The sequence below is a fragment of the Hippopotamus amphibius genome, chromosome X (assembly GCF_030028045.1).
Source record: "Hippopotamus amphibius kiboko isolate mHipAmp2 chromosome X, mHipAmp2.hap2, whole genome shotgun sequence".
Taxonomy (NCBI): domain Eukaryota; kingdom Metazoa; phylum Chordata; class Mammalia; order Artiodactyla; family Hippopotamidae; genus Hippopotamus; species Hippopotamus amphibius.
Genome location: NC_080203.1, coordinates 130084242 through 130100209, shown reverse-complemented (window position 1 = coordinate 130100209; position 15968 = coordinate 130084242). Strand labels below are relative to the sequence as shown.

At 49.8% G+C, this 15968-nt stretch overlaps 1 protein-coding gene across 5 annotated transcripts in view; it reads left to right on the top strand.

The window, feature by feature from the left end:
• Nucleotides 1–4327: 4327 nt before the first annotated feature.
• Nucleotides 4328–15968, top strand: part of SHROOM2 (shroom family member 2) — a 135276-nt gene continuing 123635 nt past the window's right edge. For 4 of the 5 annotated variants that reach the window (XM_057718025.1, XM_057718027.1, XM_057718026.1 and 1 more), the window contains exon 1: nucleotides 4328–4719. In XM_057718025.1, the coding sequence (XP_057574008.1) occupies nucleotides 4555–4719 (165 nt within the window). In that variant the 5' untranslated portion in view covers nucleotides 4328–4554. The remainder of the gene's footprint in view (nucleotides 4720–15968) is intronic. The other variant, XM_057718024.1, reaches the window with a different exon arrangement.

Below are 15968 nucleotides of genomic sequence, written 5' to 3'. Positions count from 1 at the left end.
TCATACTGAATTCTTCCAAAAGGGGTACAAGGTTGATAAATTGGGGCTATGCCTTTCAGTCATAAGATAGTGATAATTTCACGAGATGATTGATTGACAGTCTTGTCATGATATGTCAGGCATGATACAGAAGTCTAGGTGTGACGGGACCACAGGCAGATGTGCTCAACTGTATAATCCCAAGAACGTTGATGAAAGATTTATGAGGGGCTGAGAGGAGGGCATCTACTTCACAGCAGGCCACACAAGGCTTGGTGCTGTCCCTTTCGGCATCTTTATTCATGTCAATATAGACAGCAGCTTTATAAATATTCAAATGATGCTAAGTTGGAAGGAATGCCTAAGGTGAAGATTAAACAAAACAACTCAGCAGAATGATGTTTAGTATGGATGAAGGTAAATTTACACCTAAGTTCAAGGAATGATGGTGTAACCCTTTCAAGTGGCAGATGGGTGATCTGACAATGATTATACAGTTTACTTAAAATGTTAAAGACGGACTTCCCTGGTGGCTCAGTGGTTAAGGATCTGCCTGCCAACGCACGGGACGTGGGCTCGATCCCTGGCCCAGGAAGATCCCACATGCCACAGGGCAACTAAGCCCGTGTGTCATAACTACTGAGCCCGTGCGCCTAGAGCCTGTGCTCTGCAACAAAGAGAAACCATCGCAATGAGAAGCTGGAGCACGGCAACGAAGAGTAGCCTCTGCTCGCTGCAACTACAGAAAGCTCCTGTGCAGCAATAAAGACCCAAGGCAGCCAAAAAAAAAGAAAAGTTAAAGATGACTTTGGCTATGATTTATGGAGACAATGATTTCACGCTTTAGTAAATTTAGTGGTCTGAATTTCAGTCCCAGGTAGGATCTGAGATTTAAACTGAGACTTTAGTCAATACCAGCTTTGGGGGGGGCGGCAGTGTTTTGGAATAGGGGACGTCCATAAACTCTAGGTGCATTTATATAGTCCTTTAACTTTTAGTTGATTGTATCCACCCACTTTTTATTTTTTTTCCCATCCATTTAAATTTATTTATTTAGGCCATGCCACGAGGCTTGCAGGGTCTTAGTTCCCAGACCAGGGATTGAACCCTTGCCCTTGGCAGTGAAAGCAAGGAGTGCTAACCACTGGATTGTCAGGGAGGTCCCTCCATCCACTTCAAAAAAATTTTACTTATATATTTTTGGCCGAGTCACGGGGGCATGTGGGATCCTAGTTCCCTGACCAGGAATCAAACCCGTGCCCTCTGCAGTGGAAGCATGGAGACTTAACCCCTGGACCACCAGGGAAGTCCCCCCCATCCACTTTTTAAATTAAACATTTTTTTTTAATCCAGAGTCTTTTTTTTCATTTCATTTATTTATTTTTTTGAGTACACCAAGTTCAATCATCTGTATTTATACACATATCCCCGTATTCCCTCCCTCCCTCGACTCCCCCTCCCCCTCCCCCGACTCCCCCCCACCCTCCCCGTCCCAGTCCTCTAAGGCATCATCCATCCTTGAGTTGCACTCCCTTTGTTATACAGCAGCTTCCCACTGGCTATTTTACAGTTGGTAGTATATATATGTCTATGCTACTCTCTCACTACGTCTCAGCTTCCCCTTCACCCCCCGCCCCCCCACACCTCGAGTTCTCCAGTCCATTCTCTGCATCTGCGTCCTTATTCTTGTCAGAGTTCACCAGTATCATTTTTAGATTCCGTATATATGTTAGCATACAATATTTGTCTTTCTCTTTCTTACTTCACTCTGTATGACAGACTCTTGGTCTATCCACCTCATTATATATAGCTCCATCTCATTCCTTTTTATAGCTGAGTAATATTCCATTGTATATATATGCCACATCTTCTTATCCATTCACTTGCTGATGGGCATTTAGGTGGCTTCCATGTCCTGGCTATTGTAAATAGTGCTGCAATAAACATTATGGTACATGTTTCTTTTGGGATTATGGTTTTCTCTGGGTATATGCCCAGGAGTGGGATTACTGGATCCTATGGTAGTTCTATTTTTAGTTTTTTAAGGAACCTCCAAACTGTTTTTCATAGTGGCTGTACCAGCTTACATTCCCACCAACAGTGCAGGAGAGTTCCCTTTTCTCCACACCCTCTCCAACATTTGTTGTTTCTAGATTTTGTGATGATGGCCGTTCTGATTGGTGTGAGGTGATACCTCATTGTGGCTTTGACTTGCATTTCTCTGATGATTAGTGATGTTAGAGAGTCTTTTTTTTTTTTTCTTCTTTTTTAAATTTTTTTTGGGGGTACACCAGGTTCAATCATCTGTTTTTATACATAGAGAGTCTTTTTAAAAATTTATTTATTTGGCTTTGCCAGGTCTTAGCTGTGGCACGTGGGATCTTCCATCTTCGTTGCAGCATGCGGGTTCTTTAGTTACGACATCTGAACTCTTAGTTGAGGCATGCATGTGGGATCTAGTTCGCTGAGCGGGGATGGAACCCCGGCCCCCTGCATTGGGAGCACGGAGCCTTACCCACAGGACCACCAAGGAAGTCCCTTACACTTTTTATTTGGAGATAATTATAGATTCACATGTAGTTGTAAGAAATAATATAGGGACTTCCTTTGTATCTTGCACTCCGCCTCTCCCAATGGGAACATCCAGGAAAATTATAGCAGTGTCACAATCAGGATATCAACATTGATACAACCCACCAAGCTTATATAGGCTGTGTGTATTTAGTCCTGTGCAATTTAATGCGACCACCACAGCAAAGGTATACTTGAGATCGATTACTACAGGCACCTTCCTTTTAAGTCTCCATTTACAAAGGAAAAGTCACCGCATTCTTCTAACTAGAGGCATTCTGGACGATGCAGCTTGGAGCTATTTATGAGGCAGTAACCCCTGCCCAGCGCATGACCGGTGCCCAGGGGAGCTTGCCCTCTTTTCTTCAATTGCCTGGATGAGATCTAACAGATCAGCCACAGAACCAGAGAATGCAAATCCCTCTCTTGACCGCTCAAGACACTGGGACTACTGGAGATTCCTCGTCCTGGCTCTACAGCGGCAGATCCCAGACAAAGACTCAGGGACCTCTGACTCTCTCTGTTCTGTGCCCTCCCGGCTAGTCCTTGCCGTCTACTTCCTGCATCATCGCCTGGATGAGGCTTCGTCGAGGAATCAGGTGTTCACCGGCGTCCAGCTACAGAACGGTAACATACATATTATGCCAAGTCCTCGTGACACAGTTGTACCAAAGCGAGAGCAGGGTTTCAACGCAAAGACCTTCTGAGCTGTAACCACGGGAAGAGCCAACAGAGGTCATCCCGTAGCTGGGCTGCGCGCTGCACGGAGCAATTTGTGGGAGGATGGGCAGTCCCCGTGCGCGGATCAAGACCCCTCCTCCTCCCGCCCGGACTTCGGAGCACCCTCCTGAGGGCCAGCGCTTTGGCCAAGCTGCGGGGACGCCCCTTCCCGTCTCTCGGGCTGCACCGCCAGACAGTGTGGGCGCGCGCAGGGGGCTCCGGGGACCCGCCGTCCGGCTTTGGGGGCACAGTGGGTCGGCGCGGGGACAGGCCGGCGGCACGCGGGCGGGCGGGCGCGGGACCGCGGCGGGGGCTCCGGCGGCGCTCCCGGCCTCACCTGGCGCGGCCGCCCGCCACCCGCGGTTCGCGCGAACAAAGGCGGGGGCGCCGGCTGGCCGCGCGCTGCAAGATGGAGGGCGCCGGGGGCTCTGGCCGCCGCCGGGCCCGCCTCGCCCCGGCCCGCCCCGCACGGGCGCTTCCGCCGCCTGAGCTGCCGCGCCTCGGGCACCCGGGCAGCGGGGGGACGCGCCCCGAGCCTCCGAGGGCTGCCCGGGGCCCGACCGGGAGGAAGGGCCGGACCTCGAGCTGCCGCCCCCGCCCACCCCTTGGGCCCGCGGGTCGCACCCCTCACGCCGAGCGCGCGACCCCGGGCCCTCAGGCCAGCGCGGGCCCCGAGGGCGAGCTCCGGCCCAGACCCCCACCCCGCACCCCGCACTTGGCCCGCGCCGCGACGTCTCGCGCACGCTCCCAGCCTCGGGGCGACTGCGGGAGCCCCCCGGCGCGCGGCCCCGGCCCGCGCGCCTCTCCCCGCCCCGCCCACCCTCCGGGCAACTCTCGGGAGGCCGAGCGCGCGCCCCACCCCCCGCTCCCCGAGCGGCGCGAGTCCCCGAGCGCGCGCCGGGCCCCGCCCCGCCCACCCTCCGGGCAACTCTCGGGAGGCCGAGCGCGCGCCCCGCCCCCCGCTCCCCGAGCGGCGCGAGTCCCCGAGCGCGCGCCGAGCCCCGCCGCTCCCCGCCCCCTCCCCGTGGGCCCGCCCCCTCCGGGGCCCGCCCTTCCCCGCGCGGCTCCGCTGGCCGCGCGTCCTCCCGGCTGCCTCCCTGCTGCGGGCCGGCACTTTCGCCCCAAGTTGCAGCGCAAGTTTGCCAGTGGCCGGCGGCGGCGGCGGCGGCGGGGGCGCCGGGAGCCTCCCTCGCCCTGGGCCGGCAGGGACTCCCCGGAGTGCATGGGCGCGGGTCCGGCGGCCCTGGGGGCCTGAGCGGCTGCGCCGCCTGCGCGCCCCGCGCCATGGAGGACGCCGAGCCCCGCGCGCGGCTAGGGCGCCTGGCAGAGGCCGAGGCGCGGGCGGCCGATGGCGGGCGCCTGGTGGAGGTGCAGCTGAGCGGCGGCGCCCCCTGGGGCTTTACCCTGAAGGGCGGCCGCGAGCACGGCGAACCTCTGGTCATCACGAAGGTAAGGAGGGCGCGGGACCCGCACGGTGACAGCCGGGAGGTGGCGTGCGGGCGAGGGACTCGTCGGGGGTGGGAGCGCTGGAGGGGCGCGCGTGTGCTGGGTCACCTGTGAGGACGTGGGCAGTAGGACGCGCATACGTGTGTGGCCCGGGCGCCACCTGGGCCGCTCCGGATTGTTTCCCATTCCTGCTGGCTCCCAGCGCCGCGCAGAGTTTCAGTGGCTCCTGTTCCGGGTCCCCTCCCCTCCCCCTCCAGGAAGGGACCTGGCAGGGTCCCCTGTCACTGCCGGCCTCGCCTGCGGCGGCCTGCACCTGTGGACCTGCCCAGAGGTCCGGGAGGAACAGTCCCACGTGCCGGGGGTGGACAGAGCCGTCCCCACCTGTGTTTGCCTGTCTGGGTCCTTGTTTCTGCGCCGCTTGGACCTGCACCCCTTATCGCTAGGAAGCCCAGACTAGCAGCTGCTGCCAACCTAGCTGGATTCCCAAAAGCCCATCAATATTTATTGACTTTCGCTTCCAGCCCTAGATCCATGGCGCTCTGCATACCCGCAAAAACATACTGAAACTTTTCAGATTGTAAAAGTGGGATTTGAGCCCCCAAAAGAAGTTCCGCGTGTGTGTGTTACTTTAGAACTTTGAATTCTCTTGTCCCGAAACAGAAAACATATCTTGAAACTTATCAGCCGAACCTGGATAAGCCTGTAAAAACACACAAACAACAAACCAGTTGTCTTGTTTTTTTCTGGTTAAAACTGTCTATTGGTCAGTTTCTCTGGGAAGGTCTTGGCCGTGCCATTGCTGGGGACAAAGTTCCCTTTAAAATGCAAAAATTCTTGGCTCCTAGAAGCGTTTGAAGGTGACTTACAGGTTGTCTCTGCTTTCCTGCTTCACCACAGCAGTGACTCCTAATCCTCCCCACCGGATTGAATTTGGGAGGTGGTGTGGCTTTGTTGTCTAGATAGTAAATGAGACAGCCAACTTCTCTAATCTTTATATTCTCTCATTCTTATGTTTATAAAACTAGAGACTTTGAGGGGAGACGTACACTGAATTTGTGTGGAACTGGGGAAGGAGGCTCTCGCTGTTATAAATTTCACCAATGTGCAACCCATTACTGAATAGGATTCTTTGAAAAGGGGCGGGGGGTGGGGGGGGCGGGCTGCGGCCATAGTGTGTACACTCTGTGCAGGACGGGCATTTCCTGCATATGCATGCATCAAGGCATAGTAGCCTGTGCCTTTTAAACAATAAAAGTTCTCTCAGGCATTACTGATGGCAAATGTTAAAAAGGTGTCAGGTAACTTACTCAGACCTTTAGCTTTTCTTGTATTTCTTTTAAAAAAGAATACACACACCACATGACCTATTGTTCTCGGACTTGTCTTTATAGCAGATGCACTAAGTTGTAAAACATTATTTAAGGTGATGTCTTGCTTTTTGGGCTTACGCAGTGTAGGAAAGCTGGACTTAAACTCTAAAATTCAGTTGTTTTACCAGAAGCTGGAGAAAGGGACCCGGGAGTACCCCCTCCTTTCTCCATACCTCAAGTTCTAAGAAACCCGGTGCATTCTTTGTGGTTTCTCTTCTCCCTGTGCAAGAGGGCTCTGTTCTAGAAACTGAAGGAGGTGGGCGGTAAAGCCCATGGACACACACCAGGGCCTATTCAGGGCACAGGAGGCAGGCAGTTTGTTCCTGATTTGGCCCCTGGGTTGACTGGCATGGAAGTTTCTAAGATTGTGTGTGGGGGGGCCGGTGGGGGGGCAAGGCTGGTAGCAGTGTACAAGCCCTGCCTTTCCAGATCGTGCTTCAGGATTTTGCAGAAAATAAACTGCTTATGATTCTTAACTGAGATGCTCTTTTTAAACTGCTCCTTGGTTTCTGTAGGTGCTTTAATGTGGCTGGAGATTTGTGGTTTCTTTGCTTAGGGTGGAGAGGATTCAGGACGGTTTGGGACATCTGTGCTAAATTTCCGTGCAGACCTGTGTATACATGCATACATGCGTGCTCACACATGCATATCTGTATTTCTTAACCACATGTTGCATTGCATGGTATTGGCAGTATTTCACCTGCTTGTCTTTTTTCCTGGATTAAGTCATCACTGATGTGTGCGACAGCTGTTACATTATTAAAGAAGGATGAAGGAAAGCCTGTCCATTATAATCACTTAAAAAATGGAAATAGACTGCTGTGATGGTGACTGGGGAAATTTGTTCCACCACCAGAATTTAAATTAATTCAAGCTTTGAATCTTCCTTTCCCAGCAGCTACTGAAAAATCTCTGGGGCTCATTAAATAAGAGGCCTTCTAATAGGTTTTTTTTTTTTTTTGCATTTAAAAAAACCTTGTAATTAAATGGTTATATAGTAGAGCCATGGGATATTATACAGCTCATTTCTAACAGAATCTGACTTGGAAGACGCTTGATCCAGTGTAGAAGGACACACTGTTTTTACATGATCATTGTCTCAGTTGAAAGCCTCCTAGGAGTGTATGTCTTAGAACTGGAAGTGATGCCAAGAACAACGCTGGTTCAGTCCCAGATCTGATGGGGTTTTATTAGCCCATTTTATAGATGAAACAGCTAAGACCAAGGAGGGTTAAATGGTGTGCCCTTAGGTCACAAGGCTGGCAAGTCTTGAGAAGGGCCCTGAGGGCCAGATCTTGACCCTGCATGTCTCTACTTTCCCTCCAGTTGGTGCCATCTGCTCTTGTCTGGAATCACTTTTTGCTGGGGGGTGGGGCGCTGTCCTATGTATTGTAGGGTGTCTAGCAGCAGCCCTCACCTCTACCCACTGGCGCCACCCCCCTCTCCCCCCAAAGGTGTGCCAATGGAAAAAGTCTACAGATACTGCCAGATGTCCCCGGGCACAAAATCACCCTCCCTAGATGAGGTGTATATCACTTTTGCTTTGAAAGGATTTGAGCTTTGAAAGCTTGTGTTTAATTTTTCTTTTTGAAGCTACTCTGAGGCCCCTGGCATAGCCAGCTTTGGTGGGGAAGGCTGTTTTCTTCCTTAGCCGCTTGCCCTGATAATAGGCTTTATTTACATAGTAAAACTCAAACAAATACTTGCTTCATCTGCATTTTTGTAGCTGGAAAAAGGAAATGGAAGCAGGAACTCCCCAGTGCTGTGTTTTATGGGCATTCAGCAGGGCTGCTGGGTAACGACTGCCTTTTCTCTCAGTCGGGTTTGAAGTTAAAGGGATACTGACTTCCTGGGAGTGGCATCCTTGGAATTTGAAGTGCCCATGTGAAGTCCCCCAGAAAGGCGGCAGCCAGCTTTGCAACTGTTCATTCCATTGACACTGACTTCTAGCTTGACGTTTTACCAGGGCTAGGAAATACGTAAAACCCCATTTTTTCATACTGCTGTCCGGGAGGGAGCAGAAATAATGTCTCTGCCCTAAGAAATTCCCAAGACGTTGACTTGTTAGTGTTTCTGAGACTCTGCTTTAATGCGGGACCTCTCAGGAGCTGTATAAGTAGGTACGATATTGTGCAGGGTCCTGCTCTCTGTGCAAGTTCCTTTCCCCATCAGCTCAGCACGTGTAAAACTTCAGCAGGGGTGGGGAGGGCCTGATTTCTAGCATGTCCCTGGAGGGGCTAGAATTCCAGAAGGGCGGTTGGGGGTTCCTTAGGAAGCCTGAAGTGCTCGGCTGGGTGTCAGCAGGCCCCCTGCGGCCTCAGGAATGTTTGTTAACCAGGGAAGGAATGAAGCCCCCTCCTTTTCATCATTTCTTAGGGTACCCCCCGCCCCCGCCCCCGCCAAGAATGCCAGAGTCTTAGCCAGGAGCTCCAAAGAAGACAGCAGTTTGGGCCTGGCCTGGTCCCATGCTGCTCCTTTGGGAACCCGTTGATTTCCAGGTTGCCTTCGGGACTAGAACTGTCCTGGGGGGTGGAGGGTGGGAGAGCTGGGGCTCAGGATGCCCAGCCTGACGTGCCCTCTCAGGGGCCTTCGGACCGTTAAACATTTCACTGGATGCGAGGCTGTGTCCTTCCGTGTCCTTCCTGGTTTGCATGCTGAAGGTGGGGTGGAGGGGAATCAGGGCACAGTTTTGGGGGGCTTGGCCCACACACCCAGGTGGCAGATGTCCTACATCAACCGTCAACCGTTAGAGCTCCCGATGGCGAAGGTTCAGGGCCGTTGCTGCGGGGTGGGGAGGCACCTTCTGTAGTGGTCTGAGAGGGGCTCCGTTTTATGGGCTGTGCTGAGTCATGGTCATCGGTGACCCAGCAGCCCTGGTCTGGACTTGTTGTCCTGATGTCCGTATATTTGCTGCCAAGAGCCAAAGTCTTTTTCAGTTACCACTGAAGGCTGTGGAAAAGGGGAGTCAAAAAAAAAAAAAAAAGAAAGAAAAGGGGGCTCCGTTGAATTCAGTTGTGGGTTGGGAACCGATGGATCTCAGACTGTCTGGGTTTTGCTCGATGTCTGTGTTGAAGCACAAGCCCACATCAGGACCACTGCCGCTTTCCCAGAGCTCTGTAGAAATAAACGGTGGGTGGGTGAGGACTGGGCGCCCCTGCCCCAGCAAACCCAGGTGCTGTGGCTACTGCTGTGGTCCTGGCAACTCCTGGGCACTGTGAGGTCCCAGCCGCTTTGAGGCCAGCTGCCGTTTGCTGATTGTTCGGAGGAGGGTCATTCCGAGGACGCATTTGTATTTAAAAATTAATAGTGTGGTTACAAAACAAAAGGGTGAGTTTTCTTTGCCACGCTGAAACACCTTTCCAGTTGGTAGACCTGCCTTGCCAACTGGCATTCAGATATATCTTTATTCCCGTGTCCCAGCCCGTGCCTGGTTGGTCCTGTGAGTTCTCACCCCTGGTCCTCCGGATGTGTTTTGGGGGTGGGGGTAGGAAGTCAGGCAAAGAGCCCCAAGTCCCATTCCAAGCTCTGGTGCTGGAGTTTTGAGGTGCAGCGGGTATGGGGGGGGAGGTTCTTCCTCTCCTAGAAATTAATTCAGCATGACTCGCGTCTGTAAATCCAGAGCCTTCCACGGTGTGAAGAGCTCTAAACTTGAGCTGTGCATCACACCTCTGCATCGTGATGGATCTTGCCCTTCCTGGTTCAGTTATGAGTGCTTTGTAACATGTCCTAACATTCATCTTTTGAAAAAAAAGAAAAGTTTGCCCAAGAGCTAAATGTAGAAGAGAATGAGAATGAAAGGCTCATAAAAATAGTCGTTTTCAGCTTATCCTAATGAGCTTGGATTTCTTAATTCACCTTTCTATTTCTCGGCCAGAGGAACTGGGCTCCCAGCTTGGAAAGGGCTGGGTTTTCTATTTGGAAAGCATTTTGGAGCTGTCCTTTTGCCAAAGTTGTTTTGTGTCAGCATGCAAATAAACCTGGATTTGCGGATTTCTTCTGGGCTCTAGGGAGCTTTTCTTCTTGTACACTGGGTGCAGTGTGGACAGTTGAGATAATTTAAGGATTTAAATGCTGAACAGACTTTTTATTCACTCTTACCTCTTTTACTTTTTATACACTGTAGTCAGGCGTGGGGCCATCCTTTGACGAGAAATTCTGCAAGCCGCCCTCTTCCAAGCTGAAACTTCCACCCACATGAGGGATTTTGAAAGCGCACAGGGTTGCATGTTGCTCTTTTGGTCTTTTTAAAAACCTTGCCAGTGTCCAACAGAGGGAGGGTGTATTCTGGAAGAATTGTTTTCCTGTTACCTAGCTGGATCAGGTATTTGCATGGCCCTGTGGTAGGTGGAGCCTGTTTCGTTGACCAGTGTGAATGTTAAGGACTCTCTTTGGGGGAACATATCTTAGTAGAAGGACAGTAGGATATTGTTGAAAAAATAATTGGACTGACTTTATTTTAGGTTTGAACAAGTAGGGTTGTTCTGAAAAGCCAGGATGTTCTGAATTGCAGAGCAAAAGTAACTTTTTTAAAAAAAATCTGGGCTGTTTTTTAAAAATCTCGTGGGTATGAAGTTGGAGGCAATATCCGCCACTTCGGCTGGATGGATGGGGAAGAACAGTGCTCTACTTGGCCTGGGGAGGGTTGAGATTGTCTTTCTTTTGGCCAAAGGTAACTAAGGCTTTCAGATCAAAGGCAAATTGTGAAGGTCAACAAGAACCCAGGCAGAGTAGGTTCTGGGTGCTCTAAAGGCAACATTTTTACTTATTCAAGGGAGGAAAGGGACAAAATGTTAGTGTATCTTTTTGAGTTTTGTTTTTATTTTTATCAAAGTGGCTCTTGCACAGTTTAAGTAATCAGATAGTTCTTCAGGGCTTGTTATCATACCAGCAGCTCCACGCTGTCATTTCCTCTTCCCTAGAGAAGCTATTGAAACTTCTAAGCTGATTTCTTTGGGCATTTGTTTATATTCTCTATTGCTGGTACTTTTATTTTTCCGTTTCGGGGTAACTGTTGTTTGTTTTGGCTGTGTTGGGTCTTCATTGCTCCGCAGGCTTTCTCTAGTTGTGAGTGGGGGCTACTCTTCATTGCAGTGCATGAGCTTCTGATTGTGGTGGCTTCTCTTAGAGCACAGGCTTCAGGCTCGTGGGCTCAGTAGTTGTGGCACATAGGCTTAGTTGCTCCATGGCATGTGGGATCTTCCCAGACCAGGGATCAAACCCGTGTCCCCTGCATTGGCAGGTGGATTCTTTTTTTTTTTTTTAATTTTTTTTAAAAATTAATTTTATTTATTTGCTGCGTTGGGTCTTCGTTGCTGCGAGGTGCGCAGGCTACTCTTCGTTGTGGTGCATGGGCTCCTCATTGCCGTGGCTTCTCTTGTTGAGGAGCATGGACTCTAGGCGCGTGGGCTTCAGTAGTTGCAGCATGTGGGCTCAATAGTTGTGGCTCACGGCCTTTAAAGCGCAGGCTCAATAGTTGTGGCGTGTGGGCTTAGTTGCTCTGCAGCATGTGGGATCTTCCTGGAGCAGGGATCGAACCCGTGTCCCCTGCATTGGCAGGTGGATTCTTAACCACTGCGCCACCTAGGAAGCCCTGGGAAGCCCTTTTTAAAAAAAAAAATTATTTATTGGCTGTGTTGGGTCTTTGTTGGTGCACACAGGCTTTCTCTAGTTTTGGTGAGTAGGAGATACTCTTCATTGTGGTGCGCAGGCTTCAGTAGTTGCGTTACACAGGCTCAATTGTGGCGCATGGGCTTAGTTGCTCTGTGGCATGTGGGATCTTCCTGGAGCAGGAATTGAACCTGCGTCCCCTGCATTGGCAGGCGGATTCTTAACTACTGCACCACCAGGGAAGTCCCTGCTAGTGTTGTTCTTGAATGTTCCTTTTGGATACCATACTGATCTTGTTTCATGGTGGTTCAGTCATATCTTTGAGGATATTAAACTGATTTTTTAAAATGTCTTATTTCTGTATAGATTCCGTTTCTGAGCTCTGCTGCTTTTTCTGTGTTTGTTTGGCTTCGGTCTCCACTGTTGGAGGTTCAGTTCGAATGTCTATTGGTCCATGCCGTCTGCAGATATGTGAGAGTGGGTTACCACAGTGCTGTTTGGAGGCTGGTGCACGTAGGTGAGTGATCTGGCCAGGCTGCTTCCCTGGAGACTCCTTTAAGGCCATAGCTTTCATAGTTTCTTTTGGGCTGGTCACATCCCTTCAGATAGTAATTTTTCCCTCTACTGAAAATAAGTTTCTGGTGTAGGGCAGATTTGAAAGCTGGTGTGAGGTTTGCCAGTTTAGAGGAACCCTGCTTTGCTTGGGGGGGTGATCATCTTTGTCTCCTACTCTGGCCACAGTGGTTCCAGTTTCGGAGAGAATGTCTTGCATATGTAGCTGGGTCTTGCACTGTGTCCTTAACCTTCTCTGATCCTTAATCCTTCAGGCTGTCAAACTAGAATCATTCCCACTTTAGTATGTTGACACAGAGATGAAGTAAGGCAATACAGAAAGCTAGCTCTAGTGGATTTAAATTCCACCCCTCCTCCCCCTTCCTCCCTTTTCCCTACTTCATCCTGCTTCGCTAAGAATTTGGAAAACTATAAAAAGTAATGTGAAAAAATTTGTTTAAAAAGTAATGTTAATGTATTAAACTGCCAATTTATTATGGAAAGACTTTAAGCTGGATTTTGGGCTATGTTGGTTCTTTGTTGCTGTGTTCAGGCTTTCTCTAGTTCTGGAGAGCGGGGGCTACTCTTCAGTTGTGGTGCGCGGGCTTCTCAGTGCGGTGGCTTCTCTTATTGTGGAGCATGGACTCTAGGCGCACGGGCTTCAATAGCTGTGGCACGTGGGCTCAGTAGTTGCCACTTGCTGGCTGTAGAGCGCAGGCTCAGTAGTTGTGGTGCACGGGCTTACTTGCTCCATGGCCTGTGGGATCTTCCCAGACCAGGGCTTGAACCCATGTTCCCTGCATTAGCAGGTGGATTCTTAACCACTGCACCACCAGGGAAGTCCCCCAAAACTGTTTTTTTTTTTTAAATATTTATTTACTTATTTTGGCTGCACTGGGTCTTAGTTGCAGCACTTGGGACCTTCGTTGTGGCATGAAGGCTTCTTAGTTGTGGCACGTGGGATCTAGTTCCCTGACCAGGGATCAAACCCAGGCCCCCTGCATTGGGAGTGTGGGGTCTTAGCCTGGACTACCAGAGAAGTCCCTAAACTATTTTTGAATAATACTGATTTTTCTTTTTATAATATGAATGAAAGGTAGCTCTTTCAGATCTATGTGATATTCAGAAGAATAAGATTTTAAAAAGTGGTTTGGGAAGTGAAAATAGTAGGAAAGAGGAAGGTTGACTATCCCATGACAACAAACTGCATTTCTTCACTGCTTTACTTTTTGGCAGTAGAAAATGTTTGAGGGCGTGGAGTTGGACCACAGGCTTGGTAGAGATATTGTCTGCTCACTGGAGTCCGAGTCTCCTCGTACTTCTGGGCATACTGCTGGCCTACACTTCCCAGCTTCCCTTGCAGTTGTGAGGCCATGTGGCAGCTCTGTGCAGTCAGATGCAAGTAGAAGTGATGATGGCCTATCTGGAATGAAGATGGTCCTAGGGCATAGCCTCCTCCTCCTCCTGAATGCCTGAGGAGGAAGCTAGCTGCCTATAGCCTGGTTACCCTCCCAGTAGTACCAGTACATGAGCAAGAAATTTGCCTCTGTTGTGCTTGGGCCATCACATGTTTCTTTGATTACTTGCTGTAAGAGGCCATTCTAACAAATGCAGTCTGGAGAGAAATCAGAAGTTTTCCTTTTTGTTGTTGTTTTCTTGTTTGTTTCGTTTGTTTGTTTTAAATTTTTATTGGAGTGTAGTTGATTTACAAAGTTGTGTTAGTTTCTGCTGTACAGCAAAATGAATCCGTTATACATATACATACATCCCCTCTTTTAGATTCTTTACCCGTATAGGTCATTACAGAGTATTGAGTACAGTTCCCTGTGCTGTACAGTAGGTCCTTATTAGTTATCTGCTTTAGATACAGTACTGTGTATATGTCAGTCCCAATCTCCCAATTTATCCCTCCCCCTGTTCCCCCTTGGTAACCATAAGTTTGTTTTCAAAAGTTTTCCTTAAATATTGTAATGCTTAATTATACCCACACAGAGGGAATGATTACTTACTTTGTAAGGAATCACTGTGGGTGTCTGATTAGCACCTGAGCTTATTCCGTGCACACTTACTCCCTAAAACGAGCCCTGCACGCTCAGAGGTTCAGCTTCTTTCCACCCTTTCTCTCAGCTGGTAATTTGATTTTCACCCTGTGTTCTGCAGACGATTGCCTGGAGCTCTGGGGAGGTGGGGCAGAGGCAGGGAAAATCCCCAGTCCAGCAGCCACGTAGCCCTCAGGGAGGGCTGACGGGAGGCGCGGCGGGTGGCTGCCTGGCTGCTCCTATGATGTCGGGAGTGCACCTTTCTCCCCTTCTCCTGGCCGAGTTCTGCATTACTTACCGCTTTGGTTCAGGTGCAGAAGGTGTTGCCTGGGAGGGTTACGCATTAAATCCTCATTAACCGGGCTGCCTCTATCAGATTAATTAATTATGATCTTGTATGGCAGGCTCTTCTTTTCCCTAGAGAGTAGAACATAGGCACATGAGGTAGACCATCAAGGAAAGGGAGATGCTTAGTAACGCTGGTCCCTGGGGGAAGGTGGCATTGGTTTGGGGAACGGAGGGTTGGGGGCAAGGGGTGCTCCGAGGGGTGGGCAAGGACAGACTCTTCTGTTCAGGGGTTGGGACGCTTACAGAAAGCCCGGGAAGGTGTAGGGAGGACCCCCAGGGGCCTGGAGCCCCAGGGCCGGTGGCCCTCCCTGACTTTCTTTTCTTTCTTTCTTTTTTTAGTTAATTAATTTATTTATTGGCTGCATTGGCTCTTCGTTGCTGCACATGGGCTTTCTCTATTTGCAGTGAGCAGGGGCTACTCATTGTTGTGGTGCGTGAGCTTCTCATTGTGGTGACTTCTCTTATTGCGAAGCATGGGCTCTAGGCACGCAGGCGTCAGTAGTTGTGGCACACAGGCACAGTAGTTGTGGCGCACGGGCAGTAGAACATAGGCTCAATAGTTGTGGTGTTGCAGAAATCGGTCTGTCAAGAAACCAAGCACCACACTGGGAGGGTTGAGTTCTGGGCCCTGAACTCAGGGTGAGCTTTACTTTTATAGTGCACATGTTTACAGAGCAAGGACGTTTCCAAACAGAAACTTACAAGAGCAGGTGCAGAATATTTCATTTTTTTAGCAAAACATCTTAAAGTTACATTGAATTGTTGTCATCCTGTTTTTCTGTTTTTCTCCCTGTAGCAAGTATATTTCACAAAAGCAAAACAAGCATGGAGTTGTTTTTAGCTGAGTGTAAGTTTCTAACTTTCCTCTTCAGTGGTGCAGGGGCTTAGTTGCTCCTCGCATGTGGGATCTTCCTGGAGCAGGGATGGAACCCATGTCCCCTGCATTGGCAGGTAGATTCTTAACCACTGAGCCACCTAGGAAGTCCCCTCCCTGACTTCCAAAGGAGGTGAAGGGATCCTTTGCTTGTGGCTTGGAAATGCTGAAGCTGATGAAATACGGCTGCTGACAAAATTCTGCTTCTGTCTGTGTGAATTGTGACATGTTTGTAAATTTGTAAACACAGTGGCATTTATCTGTGCTAATTGTACGTGTGCTTGTCAGTTTGTAAGCATAGCAATACTGTTTGTCTTTTCTTGTTGCAGAAACATTAAAACCATCTTGAAAAAATTGAAAAGAAAGGAAAAGATTATCAGCAGGCCAAAACATATAATAATCTTAATTTTGGTAGTAGAGCTATATTGAATTTTTTCCCCCCTGTGGAATTCTTTGCTTTGT